This window comes from Saccopteryx bilineata, chromosome 3, assembly GCF_036850765.1.
Source record: "Saccopteryx bilineata isolate mSacBil1 chromosome 3, mSacBil1_pri_phased_curated, whole genome shotgun sequence".
Taxonomy (NCBI): Eukaryota; Metazoa; Chordata; class Mammalia; order Chiroptera; family Emballonuridae; genus Saccopteryx; species Saccopteryx bilineata.
This window is the reverse complement of record NC_089492.1, coordinates 67,457,644-67,479,758: the sequence shown is the minus strand read 5'-3', so window position 1 is coordinate 67,479,758 and position 22,115 is coordinate 67,457,644. Positions and strand designations below refer to the sequence as shown.

Sequence of the window (22,115 nt, the reverse complement as noted above, 5' to 3'; positions counted from 1 at the left end):
CTTGAATGTGAGTCTTTTTTCTCATAATTGTAAGCACTAAGAAGTATTGGCGTCCTAAATTCATTTAACATGGATTAGTGATAGGTATACGTTGATAAGAAATTTTCATTTTATACCAAAGAGAATACTGCAGTATCAGAAATTTGTGTCAAGTGATTAGTTTCTAAAGAGTTTCTTAGACTGCTGTGCTGTGTGCTTCATTATAAGATAACAGTTAACACCTTATTTTCAAAGCAGTGAAGAATATTAACTAGGTTATAAACACTTCTTACTTTCATAAGTAATGATTTATTTTCATTAGTAACGCTCTTTGAAGATGGAAGTGCTAAGATCTAGAGAAGCCTGGCCTGGTAGAATTTTGAAATTATGCAAAAGGAAGTTCCACTGTCAGCATGAGGGGAATAACACAGGAGTTTTCCGTTCTTGAATGTTGGTGAAATTTTTGGTCTCAACTACTGTTTTCTTTGCAGTTTTAAAATAAATCAGAGTGAGGACCTTTTAGTTTTAGTCTCAGAAAACTAGATTATTAAAATATGTTTATAAACCTCCAATATATGTTCTGTGTTTTATATGGATGTTCATGAGAAGAGCAGGGCAAAGGGGACATCCGGGAAGAGAGAAGACAAAGAAGACCAACTAGGGGACAGGGAGAAGGAAGGAGGCAGGAGCTTTTGACTTTCAAGTGCTTTGAGCTGCCTTTACGATGTTTCCTAGTAGACAACAAAGTGAAGTGATTAAGAGTGCAGACCCTGAAGTCCCATGGGTTTAAATCCCAGTCTTCCACCTAATAGCTGTGTGACCTTGGGGGAGTTACTTAACTTCTCTCTGTATGTCAGTTGTTGCTGTTGTTTTTAAATCCATAAAACAGAAGTAGTTACGTACCTGCTTCACTGGATTGTTTTGAGGAATGAATGAATATATGTATGTAGGGCTCAATAGTTCTCGCTATATAATGTGTTAGTATTCATTCCTTTGTATTTTATCAATGTTCAAGTAGTCTTATTCATTTTAATGGCCAAATATTAGTTCTACAAATGATAAAATTTCTCAATATAGAAATATATAAGCGGGGTCTATTTAAAAATTAATTTTGTTTATTGAGTAGCCCTGCTTATAAGACAGTTTGCCTTGAACAAAGACAGTTATTTATTTATTTATTTTTTGTATTTTTCTGAAGTTGGAAATGGGGAGGCAGTCAGACAGACTCCCACATGCGCCCGACTGGGACCCACCCAGCACACCCACCAGGGTGCGATGCTCTGCCCATCTGGGGCGTCGCTCTGTTGCAACCAGAGCCATTCTAGCGCCTGAGGCAGAGGCTATGGAGCCATCCTCAGCGCCCGGACAAACCTTGCTCCAATGGAGCCTTGGCTGCGGGAGGGGAAGAGAGAGACAGAGAGGAAGGAGAGGGGGAGGGGAGGAGAAGCAGATGGGTGCTTCTTCTGTGTGCCCTGGCCGGGAATCGAACCCGGGACTCCTGCACGCCAGGCTGACGCTCTACCACTGAGCCAACCGGCCAGGGCCAAAGACAGTTATTTAAGATAATGTTATTTTATATCACACCTAGCAGAATGATGTAGTTTTCAATAAATACATGCAGAAAGAGTGAGGGAAAGAATGAATGAATAACGGTAACATTTATTGAGTACTCTCTGTGTGTCAAGCATTATACTAAGAGCTTTACACACACTTTTGTTTAAGCCTGTAACAACCATATGTAGTCACTAATATTATGCCCATTTTGCCAATGAGGAAACTGATGCTCAGCGATTTGAATAACTTGCCCAAAGTGTCAGAGGCAGTGAGAGCTGGGATATACTTACCCGACTCTGTAAGTGAACAGCCTGAGAAATAGTTCATAAAAACACATGTCCTTGTCTTGCTCAGCTTTTCTCCGAGGGCTCATTAGTACCATCATTATATCAAGTGTTAATGATGATTTGTTACTGTAGACCGTTGAAGAAGGTGGGCTGCTTTGCTCTGCTTAGAAATGTCCCCAAACTTTTATCTTATTGCTTATTCACTGTAATTCTTTCTCTTCTTCTATGTTTACTTTCACTTTGAGTCACTATGACTGTATCTTTAATGTCTGCATACAGTTTTAAGTCAGTGGCTCCGGCTGGGGGTGAGGGAGCCTGAGCACATACAAACAGACAAAATGGACTGCTGTGAATTGATTGCTGTTGGGCCAGGCATTTTATTAGGTTCGTATTGTATATTGTCTTATTGATTTTGATGACTCCAAAATAGTTATTATTCCCCCCTCCCTTGCAGTTGAGAAAATGGGTTCAGAGAAGCAAAATAAGTTCCCTAGGCTCTTAGAGCTAGGAAGTGGTAAAGACAGGATAAAAACCCCGGTCTTCCTCAAGCCACAGCTCAGGAACTGTCCCTTACACTACGCCTGCCCTCTTGTGAGAGAGCACGAGAGGTCTAGGGAACTGAAAGCAGAGAAGACTGAATGTCATGTTTGCAGAAGAGGTTCAAGAAAGTTTACAGGCAGGGCTAGGTCAGAAGGGCCTTGTGAGCAGCCAAAGACTAAAGGGTCAGATATTATAGTAACTATGTTCCCTGCAGACAGGTGACTTTATTTTTTAAAAGCTTATCTCATTCAGTGTATTTATTCGAGAGAGTTTTTCAGTACCTAATCTGCATCAGACACTGGGCTCATAATTATATTCTGAATAATTGAGATTGCTACGTCTATCCTGAACAATCTTCTCAAAATCTGCTTTCTGATTGTCAGAAAATCTTTATTTAATATAACTTTAAATATGTTTGAAAATAGCACATTGGATTGTTAATGACTGGTTTCAGGAATGATTCTCTCAGCTAATCTGTGACCTTTAGCAGCTAACAGTACTGTAATTGAAACACTACTTTTATAAAAAAATTTTCATTTTGCAATTGATCTATATTCTTACTGGCTCGAACCCAACATTCATGCTTAGAATGCTGCTTGCATTCCAGTTACAGCTGATGTGATGTTGATACAGAGGACAGAGTCAGAGCATTCATGAACTTAGAAGCTTTAATTTTAGAGGTTGGAGTTGAGGAGGCTTAATTAGAAAGTGGTAACTCTGTTAGGTAGTAAGAAAAGGTTGAAAGGGGACTGAGAAATTGCCCCTGGGGAATTATGCAGGCAAGAAGCCCAAGGCCATGAACACAGAGCTCTACTGCCAGCTAGAGGCTGAGTTCTACTCTTTGTATTTGCTCCCTAACTTCTGCAGCATAGCAACCTCAGATGAGTCTGATTCTACAGCACTCAAGTTCTACAGTGTGTCCGTAAAGTCACGGTGCACTTTTGACCGGTCACAGGAAAGCAACAAAAGATGATAGAAATGTGAAATCTGTACCAAATAAAAGGAAAACCCTCCCAGTTTCTGTAGGATGATGTTGCAGCATGTGTGCATGCTCAGATGATGACGTAACACCGTGTATACAGCCAGTCGAGATGTGGATGGTACAGAGGAAAGTTCAATGTGTTCTGTGGCTCGCTAAATTCGAATCCCTGACCAAAGTGCAATGTGATATCGGCGCGTTTATAACGAAGCGCCACCACATAGGAATAACATTACTTGGTGGGATAAGCAGTTGAAGGAAACTGGCAGTTTGGTGGAGAAACCCTGTTCTGGTAGGCCATCAGTGACAAGTCTGTAGAGGCTATACGGGATAGCTACCTAAGGAGCCCTAAAAAATCTGTGTGTGAGCCCACATCGAACTGCACTGAATAGGTATGAAACTGGGAGAGTTTTCCTTTTATTTGGTGCAGATTTCACATTTCTATTGTCTTTTGTTGCTTTTCTGTGACCAGTCAAAAGTGCACCATGATTTTACGGACACACTGTACTTCTCCTAAGAATCTTTCTGACACACATTTCTTCTCTCTGAACTTTGATAGGATTTGTGCTCTATACAATGTGATCTAACATTTAATTGTATACATTCTTGCATTTCTTGGAGACCTATTTTTAGCTTGCTCACCGCTAGATTGTAATTCTTGAAGTAAAGGATCAAATGAAATGTCTTTGGTGGCCATCAAGGCTAAGTATGGTGAGGGTCAACTAAGAACGTTCAATATATTCTTAAATACTTGCAGAAAATATTTGAGTGCCATCAGCAATTTAAAATATATTTTACACAAGATAGTAATGGTTTTCTTCTAAGAAAAAGGTGTCTGTAGTGGTCCACAAAGTATGCTATAGATTCTGTATTATTTTTTAATTAAAGTTTTGAGTTATTGATTTATTGTAAAATACACATTGTAGCAAAATTAACACATATGTGCTTAAAAATATTTGAATGAAATTCTTGTCAGGTTGCTTATTGTAATGTTCATTATAACATGAGTGTAATTATTGGGTAGATTTCCCATTTATACCACAGAAAGGGAGGATTTCTATATTTCTTTGGTTTTCTCAACTTCCTGCTGCCTTCTAGTTGATGAGAGTCAAAAGTATTTTCTGGATAATTTTATCACCAAAATCTTCTACTTTGTTAAAGCCATAAATGCTATTCACATTTCCCAATTTTTTAGGTGGAGTGGATTCCTCCTTTGTGCCGTTGCAATGTTTCTTGTGATATTCCCAATGTTTACTTTTCCAAAAAAGCTTCCGCCTCGACACAAGAAAAAGAAAAAGAAAAAATTTGCTGCTGATGCTGTTAGTGACGATGATGTTATAAAGGAGAAATCGAACAATAATGAGCAAGTGGACAAAAAAGTGTCTTCTATGGGATTTGGAAAGAATGTTAGAGGTAAAGTATGTCTTTTGAATAAACATGTGCATGGTCCTTTAGGTTGGTGTGACTGAGACTGTGGTCTTGGGCCAGTGCTGGCCACAGCTGGTACTGGTCTGAGACACCGTAAGTCTTGAAATTGAGAGGAAATGTTGCAAAACTTTTAAAGAAATTTGACGGAGCCATTTTATGCCTGTTCAACCTAATAGTAACAATAAAAAATTGGGCTTATATTTTGTATGTTTTTTAAAGCATTTGTCTTCTAATGATTCATCTTGAATAGATTTTGAAAAAGTCTCAATACATGATAGACTGGAAATAATAATAATAATAATAATAATAATAATAAAATGATTCTTTTCCACACATAGCTTGAGAAGCACTGATTTAGATCCAAGGATGCATTTATACATATATATCGTTTAATATATATTATATATAATTATTTATATATTATTCAATATATTATAGATAGTCATTTATGTATTATTTAATATATTATAGATAATCATTTATATACATGTTATTTAATATATTTAGAGATGTCTGATTTTTAAAAATACTTCTGTATTATATAATGGATGGTTTGTTGTGTCAGGGGAATGGTGGGTTTGATAGTATGGCTTGATCCTGCCGTAAATATAAAACCTACCACTAGACAGGGACCTCATTCAACAGCAGCTCTGCCAAGAGCTTGTGAGTGGACAGAGAGAAGGACAACCGGGAACGGGCCTTCAAACACAATATGGAAACCTCCAGAAAGTCTCAGTGATGTCTACTGCTCTGTTTTCTTTTGCATTTTATGCTTCTTAAAAACAATGAGCTTATTAAAGCTAGATTAAGCCATCTCAAACCTCAACAATTGCGCTGAACCTCAACCAGCCCACCTTTGCCCAGTCAGCAGTCAGTATCTCTTAGTGGCAATGGTCCCTTTCACCCAAGAAACCTACCAGGCTGCACTGCCATTAGTTTCTGCTATTTCCTGAATTGATTTCTATGAAATTATGGAGCATAATATATGTCAAGTGCTTACTGTTTTAGGTAAATTTACCCAGGCACTTATCATTTCACTTGGATAGCATACACAATAAAGCAAAAGAGAAGGAAGGTACTAATATGTTATGGAACCACCCCCGCAGCCTGAGAAACAGAATGTTTAGGTTGGACTTTTTTTTAACAACTGTATTTGTCCAAAGCAAGTGAAGTGACATTTCATTGGACATACTCCTTTTCTGTTAAGTTTTAGATTTGCCAACCCCTCATCATTTGGTGACAATGTAGGTTTTGGATGCCAAAATGACTCCTTTTACTGTCATAACACAGACAATTCCCTAGATGCCATTTTGGCCGGAGTTCTTACCTGTGAACAAGCCATTATTATGGACCATTATGGCTGCTACTAAAGGAGTAATTTTCTTTTTCTTTTTTTTTTTTTTACAACGTAGTTGAGAGCAAGGTTGATATTAAAAAATTTACAATACAAGAATAGACTTACAGTCTTAATTTATGGAGTGTATCAAGTAGACTCAAGGGGAGAAATAAAGGCATAGGTAAGCTAAAATTGTATGTTTTATAGCTTAGAATCAGATGGCCTGCTTGTGAAATATATGCTGCCTTGGGTAGTAGAGAAAAGAGAGAGAAAATTGATACCAAATAGCAACAGCTGAAACGACTGTCGATGGGGACAGCAATCGTCAGGGGAATGCGGTATTGACAGTGCTGTCAAGGCCCCATCCACACTCTGGACCTTCCTGTCTTCATGGTGGAGGCCTGCCACCTGCCAGTACCTGCACTAGCCTGAAGGCTTACTTTGTAGGTGGGACACTGTGCTGGGCTCCTTCCTGCTTGAGACAGTTTCAAGTGCTGAGGAGTTAACACCCTGGTCTTCCACCTGCCAAAGCAGTCTTAACCAATGGCTGATAAACACCCAGCGGCCTCACCTGCCGGGTGACACAGTTCTTCTGTGTGCCTCTGCATCCTTTGTCAGCTGCCCTCTCCCTCTGAGCATCATGTTCACATTCCTGGTCCTGCGTTTCCTGGATCTCCCATATATATGCCTTGGATTGGCACTTGGGCAGGGTTATTATGATTATTTCTGTGAGAGAGACAGAGAGAGAGAGAGAGAGAGAGAGAGAGAGAGAGACAGATAGGGACAGGTAGGGACAGACAGACAGGAAGGGAGAGAGATGAGAAGCATCAATTCTTCGTTGTGGCACCTTAGTTGTTCATTGATTGTTTTCTCATATGTGCCTTGACCGGGGAGCTACAGCAGACCGAGTGACCCCTTGCTCAAGCCAGCGACCTTGTGCTCAAGCTGGTGAGCCTTGCTTAAACCAGATAAGCCTGCACTCAAGCTGGTGACGTCTGGGTTTCAAACCTGGGTCCTCCGCACCCCAATTTGACACTCTACCCACTGTGCCACTGCCTGGTCAGGCTAAAATTATTTTTAAAAATTGAATCTATACACTGTTTTATTGGGTGTCTTCTTGTACAGCGAGGGGTTGCTTCCCACCATCTTTTCTATGCTCAGTTTCATAGTTCAGGATATTTCTTTTAAAAGCAAGAGTAAAAAGAGTCTTTTGACAGTGATGGGTAGTTGGTTTATAAACTCTGTTTGCATTCTGATCTTCTTGTCAGTGTTTCTGATAAACTCTCAACTTTCTCACCCCATCTGTGCCTTAATGAGGGTGACTGATGTCACTTCTGCAGCTAAACCTCCTGATTCAGACAGAGCTGGCTCATTTCATTACTTCCACTTGTCCTGACTTCTCTAATTGTATCTGGACCGGAATTTCAAGAGACACTTTTTCTTGTTAAAAAGAATCCTATTTATTTAATGAGATGATAAAATGAAAACGTTCTGCTAAAAATAATTCAAATGATGTGGATAATATTGTAATAATGTTCAGTTAGAATATATAAAGTTAATTCATATTTATCTTGCACATATTGACTTCCTGTAGAGTATCTATTACCTATCACCTATAGGAAGTGAAACCAGACTAAATATAGTCTAATATTTAAACTGATTTTCAAAAGAACAAATCAAATTTATGGGAATCATTTCATTGTTGACATAAGTTATATTTCAAAGCTGAGTGTCATTATGAAAGTCTTGAATTAAAGAATGGTTATTAAGATTTCCTTCTGAGCCCTGGCTGGTTGGTTCAGCTGTAGAGCATTGGCCTGGCGTGTGGATGTCCCTGGTTTGATTCCTGGTCAAGGCACACAGGAGAAGTGCCCATCTGCTTCTCCACCCCTCCCCTCCTGCTTCTCACTCTCTCTCTTTTCCCCTCCTCCCACCATGGCTTGATTAGAGCAAGTTTTTCCTGGGCACTGAGGATGGCTCCATGGCCTCTATCTCAGGCACTAAGAAGAGCTTTGTTGCTGAGCAACTGAGCAATGCCCCAGATGGACACAACATCATCCCCCAGTGGGCTTGCCAGGTAGATCCCAGTTGGGGTGCATGCAGGAGCCTATCTCTGCCTCCCCTCCACTCACTGAATAAAAAAAAATTCTTTGAATTAAATCTGAGCTTGATTCCTAGATCCTCTTTTCCCTTGTTCTGTATGCTGGAGCAGGGCTTCCTTAGGTCTTTATTTTACACAGGGCAGGGCAAAGGTAGGCTTATAGTCGTGAGTACGTGAAACACAGAGTTTACTCTTGTATTGTTTATTAATTATTGTATTATTTTCCATATGAACAACTGTAAACCTACTTTTGCCCCACCTTGTATATGAAATTTGGATACCAATCTTAGCTTCTTAGAAGGGAGGTGGAAAGATAGCTAAGTTAATACTTCCTGAGAAAGAAAACGACTCAGGCCATTCTGAATGGCAACCTTTTGGAAAGTTCTGTCGTAGAGAATACCAGAAGAAAACGGACTGTGCGTTCCACTCCACCTCCACCTTGCAAAGATAGACATCAGGAAAATCTGACTCAGTGTTTCTTGATTCTTATCATAAATTATGCAGGAATAAGACTGTTTTAAAACACCGCAAAGGAGAAAGTAGGATTTTTAGTGTGTCTGCATCACCTTCCTATACAGAGATTAGCATTGATTGCATCAAAAGTCTACCAATAAAAATAAACACTTAAAATATTTAAGTGGATCAGTGTTCCTGCGGTTGGAGGTCCAGCATTGTAGTCTTCCAAATTTAACTGTTCATCTTCCTAAGTGGGAAACTTTTGGTGGCAGTTAATCATAAGAATGATTTTATCTTTGTGTCCACTTCTAATTTTTTAAGCTTAATTGCTTAGTGTTATAAATTAGCATATAATATAACAGGCTTTTGTCTGCCAAACTTTGGGTATCTGAGAGTGTAATGTGTTTACAATACTAACTAAATAAAAGAGTCACTCTGAGGTGATGAACAGATTTGAAGGGATTTATGGAAAGTTACAGAATTTTGATCACTAAAGGATTATATTGTCATTATTCAATTAAACAGCTCTTTCCTCTGTATAAGGTACGTCCTCTGTGCCGTGGCAGGTATGAAAATGAGCCACGGTTTGTCCTTCGAGAGCTTGCCGTCTCCTGATGGAGACAGGACTAGTACAGATAGATATGAATAAAGACCACAAAGGAGTGAGGCCCATTGGTGTGAGGTTCAAAGGCAGGCGAGGGAACATGTAGCTGAGGCATCGGCAAGGTTTCCTGGGAGAGGTGGGATTTGCAACGAACCGTGGAAAACGGGGCAAATTTCAGGAGGTGGCAAGGGAATGGTAGGAGCTCTCCTGTCAGAGAGGGCAAAGACAGGGAGGGTCAGGCTGCAGATGTGTTTGAAAGTGCTGAGCATGTGTCCTGTGGTTGGTGTGTTGGATATGTGTGGCCGAGGCCTGGGAGAGATGGTTCAGAAGGTTAGGTAGCACCATAGTGTGTGTGGCAAGCTTGAGGTTCAGCCTTTAACTGCAGCTGTCTCTGATGGGTGGTGGGAGGGGCTGAGCGGACCTTTGGCAGCCCCTCGTTAGGCGGATTATGGAGGATACGGAGTGGGCTAGAAGGAGGGGCGCAGGTAGGAAGCTGTGGACAGAGCCAACGTGAGAGGTGATGATGGTTCTGGTGAATAGAGAAGGGAAGGATAGAAGCTCACTAACCTCGGCTCCCTGTCCTCTCTCTGCTCCTTTCAGTTGCCTTCGACTTAACAGCCTGAAGGATCCTGTTAAATTGCCACTCCTCTGCTCAAAGCTTCTGTGGTCTTCCTTCTTACTCAGAAAAGTTGCTTCCCAATAGGACCTACTAGGGCTATGATAACTAACCCCCGCTTAGCTGTTTGAACCCATCTCTTTCTTGCAGTCCCAATAGTTATTCTGCTTCAACTATATTGAGCTCATTACTGTTCCTCAAACATGCCAAGCATACTCTCACCTCAGGGCCTTTGCACTTGCCATTCCTGTGGGTCCCCTCATTTCCTTTGGGATGTAATTCAAAACGAGACCTTGTTTAATCATCCTATTTAAAAATCTCCACCCTCCTCTCTAAAGCTTATTTCCTTCCCTCCTTTATTTTCCTCAACAATCATCACTAGCTAATATACTATGTATTTTGCTTATTTACACTACTATCTCTGCAATGAGAAAGTAAGCTCTGTGAAGGCATGAGATTTTTTTTTTGCCCATCATGTTCCCTGGTGAATTTACTATACCACCTAGTAGATACTCAGCATATATTTGATGAATAAGTTGTTGAATGATGAGGAGGAAAGGAAGAGATTGTATCCATAGGGGGTGACAACTGATATGGGAATGATAGGAAGAGTGGTACCAAGGACGGTATCAGGGTTTCAGATAGTGGGGAGAGGAACTAGTTAAGAGGAGGAGAAAGGATCAATTTTGAATCTGAGTTACCCAAGAACATACAGAACCATTGCATGTGGCCCACAGATAGGCGTTTGAAAACTAGTGTAGTACAGATTATGCTAGGGTCAGTCCTTGACTCAGCAAAGGAGAAACAAGAGCCACGTGCCAGGACCATGCTAGTTAGCCCTCTTGCAAAGGGCCTTCGCTCCTTTGCTGAATTTCACTTTAGTTTTATGTTTGCAGCTTCTACTGAAGGCTGCTGCTTGCATTTCCCAGTTTGCCACTGGAGCATGGCTCAGTGCCCTTTATACAAAACCCGATTGCTTGAAAACAGTAATTCTCAGACTTAGCCTGCTAGGAAGCACCATGAGGGCATCTGAAAACCCAGAGTGCTGCCTGACCGGGTGGTGGCACAGTGGATAGAGCATTGGACTGGGATGCGGAAGACCTAGGTTCGAGACCCTGAGGTCGCCAGCTTGAGCGAGGACTCATCTGGTTTGAGCAAAAGCTCACCAGCTTGAGCCCAAGGTCGCTGGCTTGAGCAAGGGGTTACTCGGTCTGCTGAAGGCCCGTGGTCAAGGCACATATGAGAAAGCAGTCAATGAACAATTAAAGTGTTGCAATGCGCAACGAAAAACTAATGACTGATGCTTCTCATCTCTCTGTTCCTGTCTGTCTGTCCCTGCCTATTCCTACCTCTGGCTCTCTCTCTGTCTCTGTAAACAAACAAAAAAAAAAACCCCAAAAAATCCCAGAGTGCTGCTGTGCTGGGCGGGCCCAGAGTGTCTGATCCAGGTGGCCTGCGGTGTAGCCTGAGAACCTGCATTTTTAGCAAGTCCCAAGTGATACTGACACTGGTGATCTGGAGGCCCCACTGCAGAGAATCACTGCTCTAGAATACAGTAAAAGCTCTGTTTTCCACAAAGAAATCAGAATGTTTCTGCTAATGATGGATATACAGCTTTTTGCTTTGGAGTCAAGTTTGAAGCCTTGGAAAGACCTTATGAGCATGTTTAATTCTTTCTCAGGGTTTGATGTTCTGCTCTACTTATATCTTCTTTATTTATAATTGTTTCATTTCTTTTTTACATTTATTATGATGTGCACATGTTTTCTTGTGAAAAGGCAAATCTTTAGACTTGGATCTACAGCATATGAGGTCAAAGGTATATGGGAACAGGCCTGGCAAAATAGTTCTAAAAATGAAAACACTTTCTCTATACTCAGTACAAATTGACTGTAGGGTTACTCATTAGAGTAGTGTCTCCCTAGAAAGATATATATGTATATCTATATAAATACTCACAAGTGCTGAATTTAAACAAGCAGGATGGTGCTGTGGTCAGCAACCACTAATGATGTTTTTTGGCCCCCAGTGGCTTCCCTTTCTGCCCACCATCTGCAGGTAAGTATCTCAGGAGTGCCATGCACTCACCCAGAGGTGACTGTAGCATGCCAGGGTCATCTAGTGCCTTCCGCTCCTTTATTAGCAAGAAGGGAGTGCCTTTGTCTGTGTGTTATGGAGGGGTGGGAGAAATTGGAATGCTCTCAAGGGGAGTGAGTGAAGTGTCACCGCAGGGTGACGGTATGTTTCTACCCACTTGTTAATGCACCAGAAGGCTTAAAGATAGACATGGAGTAAGCCCTTGAAGAGCAGAGATGAAGGAAGAAAGAAATACCCTGAGTGCTCAGACAAGAAGGGAATACTGGGATTTCGGGGAGAGGTGTTAAAGGAGGTGGTTCTAGAATTCTAATTTTAATTTGTGACTGAGTGATGACATGGAGAGGACAATGGCACTGAAAGATGAATTTATTACTTACACTTTCCAGAAGGGTCTCGCCATGCCACGCAGGGCCACAGAGGAAGTGCCAGGAGGTCTCCATGGGGAAGACGAGGCAGGCAGAGTGAACAGCTCAGGACTGGTTAGTCTGAGCAGTTCCGGTGGGCTCTGGCTGCAGGGTGCTCTCTGGTTGTCGGCACCTGGCCCCGTGTGATTTCGGGCGGGGGAATACTGGCGTGGTGTATGAGAGTCAGACAAGTAGGTGGCTGTGGCTATGGACTCTGGATTGGTGGGTTTGCATGGAAAAGCAGCGTTCCCAGCTGAGCCCTTGCTATCTCTGAGAATTGGTAGTCTGTCTCTCCCCAGCAAGAATTTTAATATGTTAAAACACTGTGGAATACAGAAAAAAATGCGATTAATATAAAAGCTTAGGCGTTATAGCCAGAGCAGACTCTCACCCAGCCTGACTCGACTATCATTGTCATACGGTGTTCCCTCCTCACTTCACCTCACCTCTGTCTCCCCACCCTCGGGACTGAGGCCTTGGGTCCTTCCCATGTGCTTTGAAAAGCACCCTGTATTCTGGCCATATCATTGTTACTTTATAATTAGTCAATAAGTGTCCCAACATTTTATATAACTACTAGAAAGCCCGGCGGTCATATGAAATGACCGCTGTTCTAGATATTATAAATTGTAATTAAAATGATTTGTGCAAAGGTGTCTGCTAATTCAAACTGAATTACCCAGGGCAGGCGGTGAGGACACCCCTTTGCTTAGTGCCCCACGGGGTTTCCCCCTTCTACTTGCTTAATTGCTTAAAGTAGAGTGCAATGAAGGAAACCACTGGCGGTACATTTCTTAAGAGCCACTGCTAGCTCAATAAATAAAGGTGATTTAAATAATAAAATGTTAATTCACATGTCAAAGATCTCTTTGTACACAACATTTCTTGTGTAGATCTTTCCATCATTTTTAAGCTCGCCTTGCAGAGGGCCATCAATTATTTTTAATTTTATGTCCGTTCTTTCACGAACTCTTGAACAGGCAACATAAAGTTGACCATGTCCAAATGCAGGCTCAGGTAAAAAAAAATGCCAACACACTTAAGCGTTTGGCCCTGAGACTTATTGATGGTCATAGCAAAGGCAAGTTTTACAGAAAATTGTCTATGTCTCAATTGAAACGGCAACCCTGTTTGAGATGGAGCCAAATCAATTCTTGGAATGACATGTATTTCACCTTTAGAGGAGCCAGTCAAAGACTTAGCTATTATGACATTATTTTTCAATTGGAGAACCTCTAGTCTTGTACCATTGCAAAGACCCCTTCTGGTGTTAAGATTTCTTAACAGCATAATAATTGCTCCAATCTTTAACCTCAATTTGTGAGGTGGCATGCCAAAAGGCAGGACTATTTGAATGACGTAGCAACTTCACCCCATTGGCTAGTACAGTTACACAAGCAACCAATAAGCTATCGGCGACTAACAGACTCTTAAGCCGCATATAATAAAGATGACCTCCCCTCTGGTGTTTTCATTTTTACTGTTGGGCTTTTTGTCTATACTTAATATGAATTTTCTGTCATGTTTGACTTTATACATTTAAGCCACCTTTATCTACTTGTTCAAGTGGTACTTCCCTCAGATTTTACTTTAAGAAGTTGGCATTATGTAGGACTTTTAGGACAGGACTAGACTGGTTCCCAAATATTCTAATTATTGAGACAAATGGCCGGCAGTACCTACACTGAGAAAACTTCTCTATGTCTTTTCCTCTTTCATAAGTATCTTTATTGAGCAACTAGAAGTCAGGATACATATATGAAAAGTTATAGTCCTTCTCCTTAAATGGAGGTTGAAGAGAAAATAGACATATTAAAATATGTCTTAAAATAGGAATGTATATTCTAAGGAAGCTTGAAAGAAGATGAGGAATGAATGTCTAAATCAGCTACCTGAGAGTCAGGGAAGACTTCTTTTGGAGGATGATATATTGTTCCATCGCTTTAATATTGTAGTTTTTTGGGTTATTTTTAGAATATAAAAGTAATAACATGCTTATGATAGAAAATGCAGAAAGTATGGAAAAATATAAAGTATAAAATAAAAAAATGAATTTCAACCTCATTCCTAACATAAATGCTTATATTACTTACAATATAATATATATTTTGAAATTAGATAGAGGTGGTGGTTACACTCCATTGTACATATACTAAAAGCCTTGTGGTTTTAGCACCAGCTTACTCTTATTGTAGGATTTCTTCACATTTCATGTAAGAAAATGATGATTGCCTCCATGATTTCATCTCTCCTTCATCATACTTTTTGCTGCTTCTTTGATTTTACAATGACATAGTTATAAATGACACCAAGAAACTTATATATACATGTCCTGCAGTGTAAAAATAGGTTTCTGGCTGCAAATTGATGGAGTTAGCTACTTCTTTGCTAACTTAGGCTTTAAAACTTTGAGTTTTTGAAATAAGTTTGAATTTAAATAAAAGCCACAGAACTACCACACAGAGCTCCTGTGTGCCTTGCACCCAACCCCCCAATTGCTGATATTATGAACAATCTGAGAAGTTAAAGACAGGGTGCTCTATTGCCCCTACTACTTCTGCGTGTGTTGCCTAAGTACAAGGACACTCACTCAGTTATATGACCACAGAGCAGCCATCGAAGTCAGGAAATTCGCATTGATCCTGTGTTGTCATCTAAGACCACAGGCCCCTTTCAGATGTCACCATTTATCCCAACAATGCCCTTTATGTCCAAGATCCAATCCAGAATTACATGTATTTAGTTTTGGTATATTTTTCACCTCTTTCAATGTGGATAAGTTCCTCATCATTTTATTTTATTTTTTGGTCTTTTATGACCTTTAAAGTACAAGCTAGTCACTTAACAGATATAACTCAGCTTGGGTTTAATGATGTCACCTCCTGATTTACGCACTTTTGTAGGCATACCACCGAAACAATGCTGTGCTCAGCACATTGTAGCAGAGGCCACACCAGATTATTTTTGCCTGGTTACCAGTTAGGTGAAGTTTTGTCAACTTGGATAAGATTGTATCTGCCAGGTTTTTCCACTTTAAAGTTAATAAATATATTGCAATTATAAAGCAATAAATAATGTATAAATACTTTGTATACAGTTGGTTCTTGTTATTTGCAGAAGTTGTGTCCTATAAGGTCGCCAGGAGCACTGGAAACAGCCAATACTGCAGCACTGCTCTAGGGGAAATCCGGGGCTGGAGTCCTGTCACAACATAATGGCCAACCCATTAATACATAACCTTGCTTTATGTGTGTTTCTGTTCAGTGACACTACTTAATACATGTTGTTGATTCCTTAACATCAAACCCATGGCCAGCAGCGCTCTAACATCTGCCTGAAAGAGCTTATCTAACACACATTTTCTCTGTAAGGCACATCCCAGCCTCTTGCACTTAGAAACACTATCCAGCACTTCAGGCTTGGGGGTGGCAGAACATTTAAAATAATTAAATCACCCAAAGCACAAAAATGCAAAAAATGTGACGATGTATTGTGAAAAGGGCGCTTGTTTAGAGTATGAGAGCTGAAACAAGAGGGCCTTGTGCGACCTCAGCTGAGAATGTGCGTCCTGTGGCTCCCATGTTCGCTATCCCGTGCATGTCCTCGAAAGTCCACGTGCTGCTCGTGTTGATTTTACAGTTACGACGAATCAATTCTGCTGAGCGGGTGAATTTGCAAATACTGAACCTGTGAATAATGAGGATTGACTGTATCTTGTTCCAATTAAACTTTCACTTGCCATTTTTAGTGTCAGTTGAGCTCACATTGTTCCACATTTAGCCATTGGTAATCCTTCATGCTGTCTTGTCTCTGACACATCCTGTCATTGTTTGAGCACTTCTTTACTTTCCCGTTAAGCAAGATTTTTCAGGCTCATTTTGTATTTTCTCTGCCCCAGCTCTGAAGTTAGATAATTCTCCAAGGAGCTCTGGTTCCATTTAGTGGAAAATGACATTGAGAAACTAAGAACTGGGTGCTCAGTGGGCTCACTGCTACCAGGGTGTCATTAGTTCTAAGCCCTGTTAGTAGACAGTGTTAGGAAATGTATATACAGAGTGGGGTAAAAGTAGGTTTATAGTTGTTTGTATGGAAAATAATACAGTAATTAATAAATAATAATATAAGAATGAACTGTTTCATGCGCTCACAACTGTAAACCTGCTTCACCCTGTATGTATACACACACACACACACACACACACAATCATCTATCATCAATTGATTATTATCTATCTATCTATCTATCTATCTATCTATCTATCTATCTATCTATTATCTCATGAATCTAAATGAATGCTTCCAGTTCCAATCTTATTTCTAACTGTCCCCTTTCCATATTCGTAACTCCTTTCTCTGGCAGTTAAAAAGCCTCATATTCTCAATGTCTAGACTTATTTGCTTACTTCCGCTATATGTAAACACACTTCCAGTCCCACCAGCCAAAGTCACAACCCTGGACCTGGCCCCCCGGACTCCTGCAGGGCATGTAGGCTGAAAGTTAGCCCCCAGCAGAGGGGAAAAAGGAAGGTGGAAGAAAAAAGGAAGCTAATTAAAGTTGTTGAAAGTCTAAACTTTTGCTAAATTCTTCTTAAATAATAGCAGGCTTTTATTTTTTTAAATGAAAAAGAGAGAAATATTACATGTGTTTTTAATTACCTTTGAAATGAGAAGGTTATTTTATCATACCAAATTGGTCTAAAAGAAAAGCCAGTTAAATTTATTTTTAATTTATTGATTTTAGAAAGAGAGAGGAAGGGGATAGAGAGAGAAATTGTTCCACTTATTTATGCATTCATTGATTGACTCCTGTATGTGTCTTGACCGGGGACTGAAGCTGCGACCTTGGCATATTGGGATGATGCTGTAACCAGCTGAGCTACCTGGCCAGAGCCAAAACCAGTTTTATATAAATAGGATTTTAAAAATATTCATGTCATATGTGTATATTATCTTTGTGGATTAAAATAACTTATATTTTCCTCAACTATTTTAGATTCAACACATTGGCTTTTAACGTCACAGCTAAACTTAATATAATAACTGAATTTTTAAATGTTGATATAAAATCTTAACTTTCTAATTTTTAAAGTTTGGATATGACATTTTAATTTGCAGTGTTTACAAGAGAACATTGGGTAATTTTATGATGTACTTTGATTATATTTTTTTTCTGGTATGTTTTTCCATGTTAAAAAAAATTAAGTTTGCATCTTAATTTTTCTTTTAAAATGTTAATTTAAAATTTAAATAATTAAATGAAGATATATAAAATAATTAATTTACATTTAAAAATTATAATAGTGAATAGTCTTGCCTTCTTAAGTTTTAAATTCCTATGAATAAGCTATACATTATAGCTTTAACAACAGTTGTTGGTTAATTTTTATGAAATGATTTTATTATGTCATAACATAACTGTTCTGATAACTAAGATGACTATACATGTCATTATAATGAGTGAAATAAGTAAATCAGAAAAAACTAAGAACTGTATGATTCCATACATAGGTGGGACACAAAATTGAGACTCATGGACATAGATAAGAAGACAGTGGTTACCAGGGGGAGGGGAAGGGAAGAGAGAGAAGAGGTAGTGGGAAGGGGGACATAAAGAAAACCAAATGAAAGGTGACAGAGGATGGAGGACAATTTGACTTTGGGTGATAAGTATACAACATAATCGACTGTCAAAATGATCTGGAGATGTTTTCTCTAAATCTATGTGCTCTAGTTGACCAATGTCACCTCATTAAAATTATTTGTCTAAATAAAACTATAAAAAAATAATGCAGTTTACCTTTTCCAGGAAGGTATGTAAAGATTACATGAATGTGAGTTAATTTACATTCTGAACATGCAAAAAATACATAATTATATAAACAAAATTTTTCTTTTATTCCTCCTTACCAATCTTACTTCCATTCACAGGATTTCTTGGTGTTATTATATTGAGATATATACATTTGACTATATAAATATTATACTGCATATCTCTGGTTTGTTTGATTTTTTACTTAATTATGTATATATAATTTATATTATATATTTACATACACATATTTCTGCAGCAGTTAGCTTTGTTCATTAATATTTCTTGGAGTTCTCTTTATGCCAGTATATACAGCTTATTTCAGTTTTAATTATTGTATAGTATTTTATTATATGTCTGTTCCATATTTCAAACACTTCCCATTGATGGGAATATGAAAATACTTGCACATACAGCTTGAAGCGCACACATGGCAAGTTCTGTGAAATAAATGCCCACATTCTGGGAATGGATTTTTCCTTGAGAGGCAACTGGGCAGGTGCTGAGCCCACACTGCTGGGCTGTCCTGCTCCCTTGGAGATAATTTGTCTTTGTTCCAAAGTGCCTGGGAGTGTCTGACCTGCAGCCTTATCCCATGTGCCCTTTTAGCTGTATTATTTTCTGAGCCTAGAAGGTCAAGGTCCGATTATGTGCCACTTCTCCTGTGGGTGTCAGGGAGCTGGCCACCCAGAAGTCATTTTCTCAGGGGAATACTAGTAAGCTCAAGTGGAAACTGTAGTTTAGGATTATATTACAGGTACTTGACACATTTGAAGATTTTGAACTCTTAACAAAGAACATTGTTTTAATAAATAAAAATGCAAATAATTTACTTTAAACAGTTTTTGAAACAGGTGTCATAGGTTGGATACTTTTTGTAAGAACATTTGTGTATGGGTATGCTTTAAAAATACTTTATTAAATTTCTTTATCTTAGTTGAAAAAGACCCCCAAATTTATGGTATATAATAAAGTAGATAACTTCTAATCAGTTATCAGGTATTTCTATTTTTATTCTTATTCAATATTCTCAAATATTGCTGAATGGCTATTTCCAGTTCATTTCAAAAACAATTCAATTTTATTTTATTTTCCATCCCTTGTTTATAACATTCATTTGTCATTTTTGTCATTTTGTAGACCTACCAAGAGCAGCTGTCAGGATCTTAAGCAACATGACATTCCTTTTTGTGAGTTTGTCATACACAGCTGAGAGTGCCATTGTAACTGCTTTCATTACCTTCATTCCCAAGTTCATCGAGTCACAGTTTGGTATTCCAGCTTCCAATGCCAGCATCTACACTGGTAAGGCACTGCCGTTAGAGCTCCTTCGAAACATGATCATTTTTGACCACTAGCTTGAAATGCAATGAGTGAAGAGAACTAACCTGCATTCTAACATCAAAGTGTTAAATAAATTCATTAACAGCCAACTTCTGCCCAGATTCCAGAAGGATGAAGTCTTTGAATGTTTTTTCTTTGATTCAGATTGTATTATGGTGTGATGATTTTACCAACTGTGTTTTGGAAAGGGAGAACTTTGCATATATTTATGTTTTCATGGTTTTGAGTTAAAAAGAATGAAATAGGCAATGGATTTCAAATGTAAATCTGAATAAACCCTTTTATGGGTTGGCATGAGTCTTAAAGTGTTAGAGTTTTGAACTACTGATAATTTGGAATACAGTATAGGTCAGTTCTATGGTATCAGGATTTTCCTTTTGTAAATATGAACAGATTTTCATTGAGTTACTGAAGATGCTTGAATTTAGAAAAGAAATCTATGAATTTTGTTTTAGAAATTAATTTCATGTCTAGGAAAATGGATTTTTTGAGTTTTAGGAGACTTTGATACATGTACCTTAGTGCTCAAATCTTTTCATAGTAAATTGGGTGCTCAGAAATGTGGGAACATTAATTTTTAAATATTGGGGGAATTTTCAGTGTATTATATTATATGATAGTCTAGATATTTCCTTAGCGGTTTCAAAGATGGTCAAATAGTTGTATCTACCTACAGCTCAATATATTATGAAAGTATATCTCGTCAGTTAAGTGGAGAGTTACAATCACTTTTCCAATGGCTTTCACTCCCACGTTCTTCTCCATGCTCACATCCAGCAAGCACTAATTATCTGAAAATTAACAGCCAAAATTATATTATTGTAGAAGGAAAATGTTGACTTGATATATTTGTATAATCATTTTGTTCTTTCTTTCACTTTGCACGAAGACATACATAATTGGGTTGTGGATCCATGATAGGATATACAGTTTGGTTGTCAGAAAATCTTAACTTCCCATTTTTAGTTTAATTCATACACTCACCTTTTGTTGTGCAATAATTCTTAGGTAGGGAAACTAAGAGTTTGCTTGTCGCTAGATTTGAAGCCATAGAGCTGGTATATGTAGTTTCAAGTATTTCCCAAATTTAAAAGTGTTACTGGAAAGAAGGTTTAGAGTCAAATAAATTTGAAACTTGCTGAGTTAAAGTGGTATAGAGTTCTTTGCTGCAGGACTTATAGTAACCTTTCATATGCTAATATGCATTATGAAACTCCCAGAGGAAGAGTTAGACTACAGTCTTTTCCAAAGTTATTTGACCATGAAATCCATTTTTTAAAGAGGCCACTTTCTCATGAACAGTGTTCCTCAGAACACACGTCGGAGAACATTGCGAGTTCATCCTATGTGTCCTGTCCCAGACCCACCAAGGGGCAGCGCCGCCTGGATCCTCCTGTTCCCCTCTATGTGCACCGTTTTCCCCTACTGGGACAGTGGTACAGTGCCAAACTAGGTCGGAACTGATGCATAATGAACGCGTGTGGACCGGGCTGTCTCTTAATTACTGTAGAGGCAGAGGCTAGATAGATGACTCCTTGTGGAAAAATGGGGTAAAGTGTTCAGCTGGCTGTGGGATGCGTGGCTACAGAATTGCACAGTGGTGAAGTCAAGGCAGCAGTCACTGAGCGAGGCCCCCTGGTGAAGAGGGTGCACGGCTGAGTAAAGCTAGCTCCTGGCATTTGTTCATCCCGTGTTCTGACATTGGGAGTACAGGCATCACAAAGTGCCAATTCCATTCTGGTTTTGTCATCAGCAATTTTGGGGGATTATTGCAAGTCAATTTATACAATGTTTGGTAGTCTACTGTTTTTTATTCCCAGCTCACATATTTTTTCCTTCCTTGCTAAATGTATAACAAATAAAAATAGTCAAGCGATATTCAGATTGATTAGGAGTAGAGGGTGGCCGGTTGTAGTAAGATTAAACAAGGGTGATAATTCATTTTAAAACTCAGCTTGACTTTTTTGAATTTTTATCAACTGACTATTCTCCAAGCACTTATTTTTAAGGACTTATTTAATTTAATCTTTTGTTTTCTGAATCTTTTTTTACTGCATATAAGTGGCATAAAGAATTAAGAAATGTATTTGAAGAAGAATTTAAAAGTAGTTTAATTTCTTATCTGATGGTGTTCAAGTTAAAGTTTTTTTTTTTCATTAAAAATTTATTTGAATAAATACCTGACCCTCCATAGCAGAGTGCTTGTGTTGAGTATGGCAGAAATGAAACTCCGTACATGATCCAAAACATGTATGGAGGACCTTTGGCTCACTCTCTCTCATATAGTCCTTGAACAGCAGCTCTGTGCAAGGGGCTATGCTGTGTGTGTGTGTGTGTGTATGTGTGTGTGTGAAGACTCACACCAGGAATTAAGTTGCTTAGAGATCTAAGAGGAGAGAAAAAACTTACAGAATGAGTCAAGAAAAAGGCTGTTTCAATGACTTAGATGGTTTGGGTTGCAGAGATTATTTTGGCTGATAGAATGTTATGTTTGTGCTGTTTCATGGAGGAAATGCTTTTTAACTAAGCTTTTAAAGAAAAGTTGAATTTGACCATTTGGAGGTTGAAGGGAAGGCATTTA

At 38.9% G+C, this 22,115-nt stretch overlaps 1 protein-coding gene across 1 annotated transcript in view; it reads left to right on the top strand.

The window, feature by feature from the left end:
• The window catches only part of SLCO5A1 (solute carrier organic anion transporter family member 5A1), a 154,348-nt gene that overhangs the window by 71,732 nt on the left and 60,501 nt on the right, over positions 1-22,115 (top strand). Inside the window, exons 4-5 of the mRNA XM_066266281.1 lie at positions 4,535-4,752; positions 19,331-19,495. Of these exons, the coding sequence (XP_066122378.1) occupies positions 4,535-4,752; positions 19,331-19,495 (383 nt within the window). The remainder of the gene's footprint in view (positions 1-4,534; positions 4,753-19,330; positions 19,496-22,115) is intronic.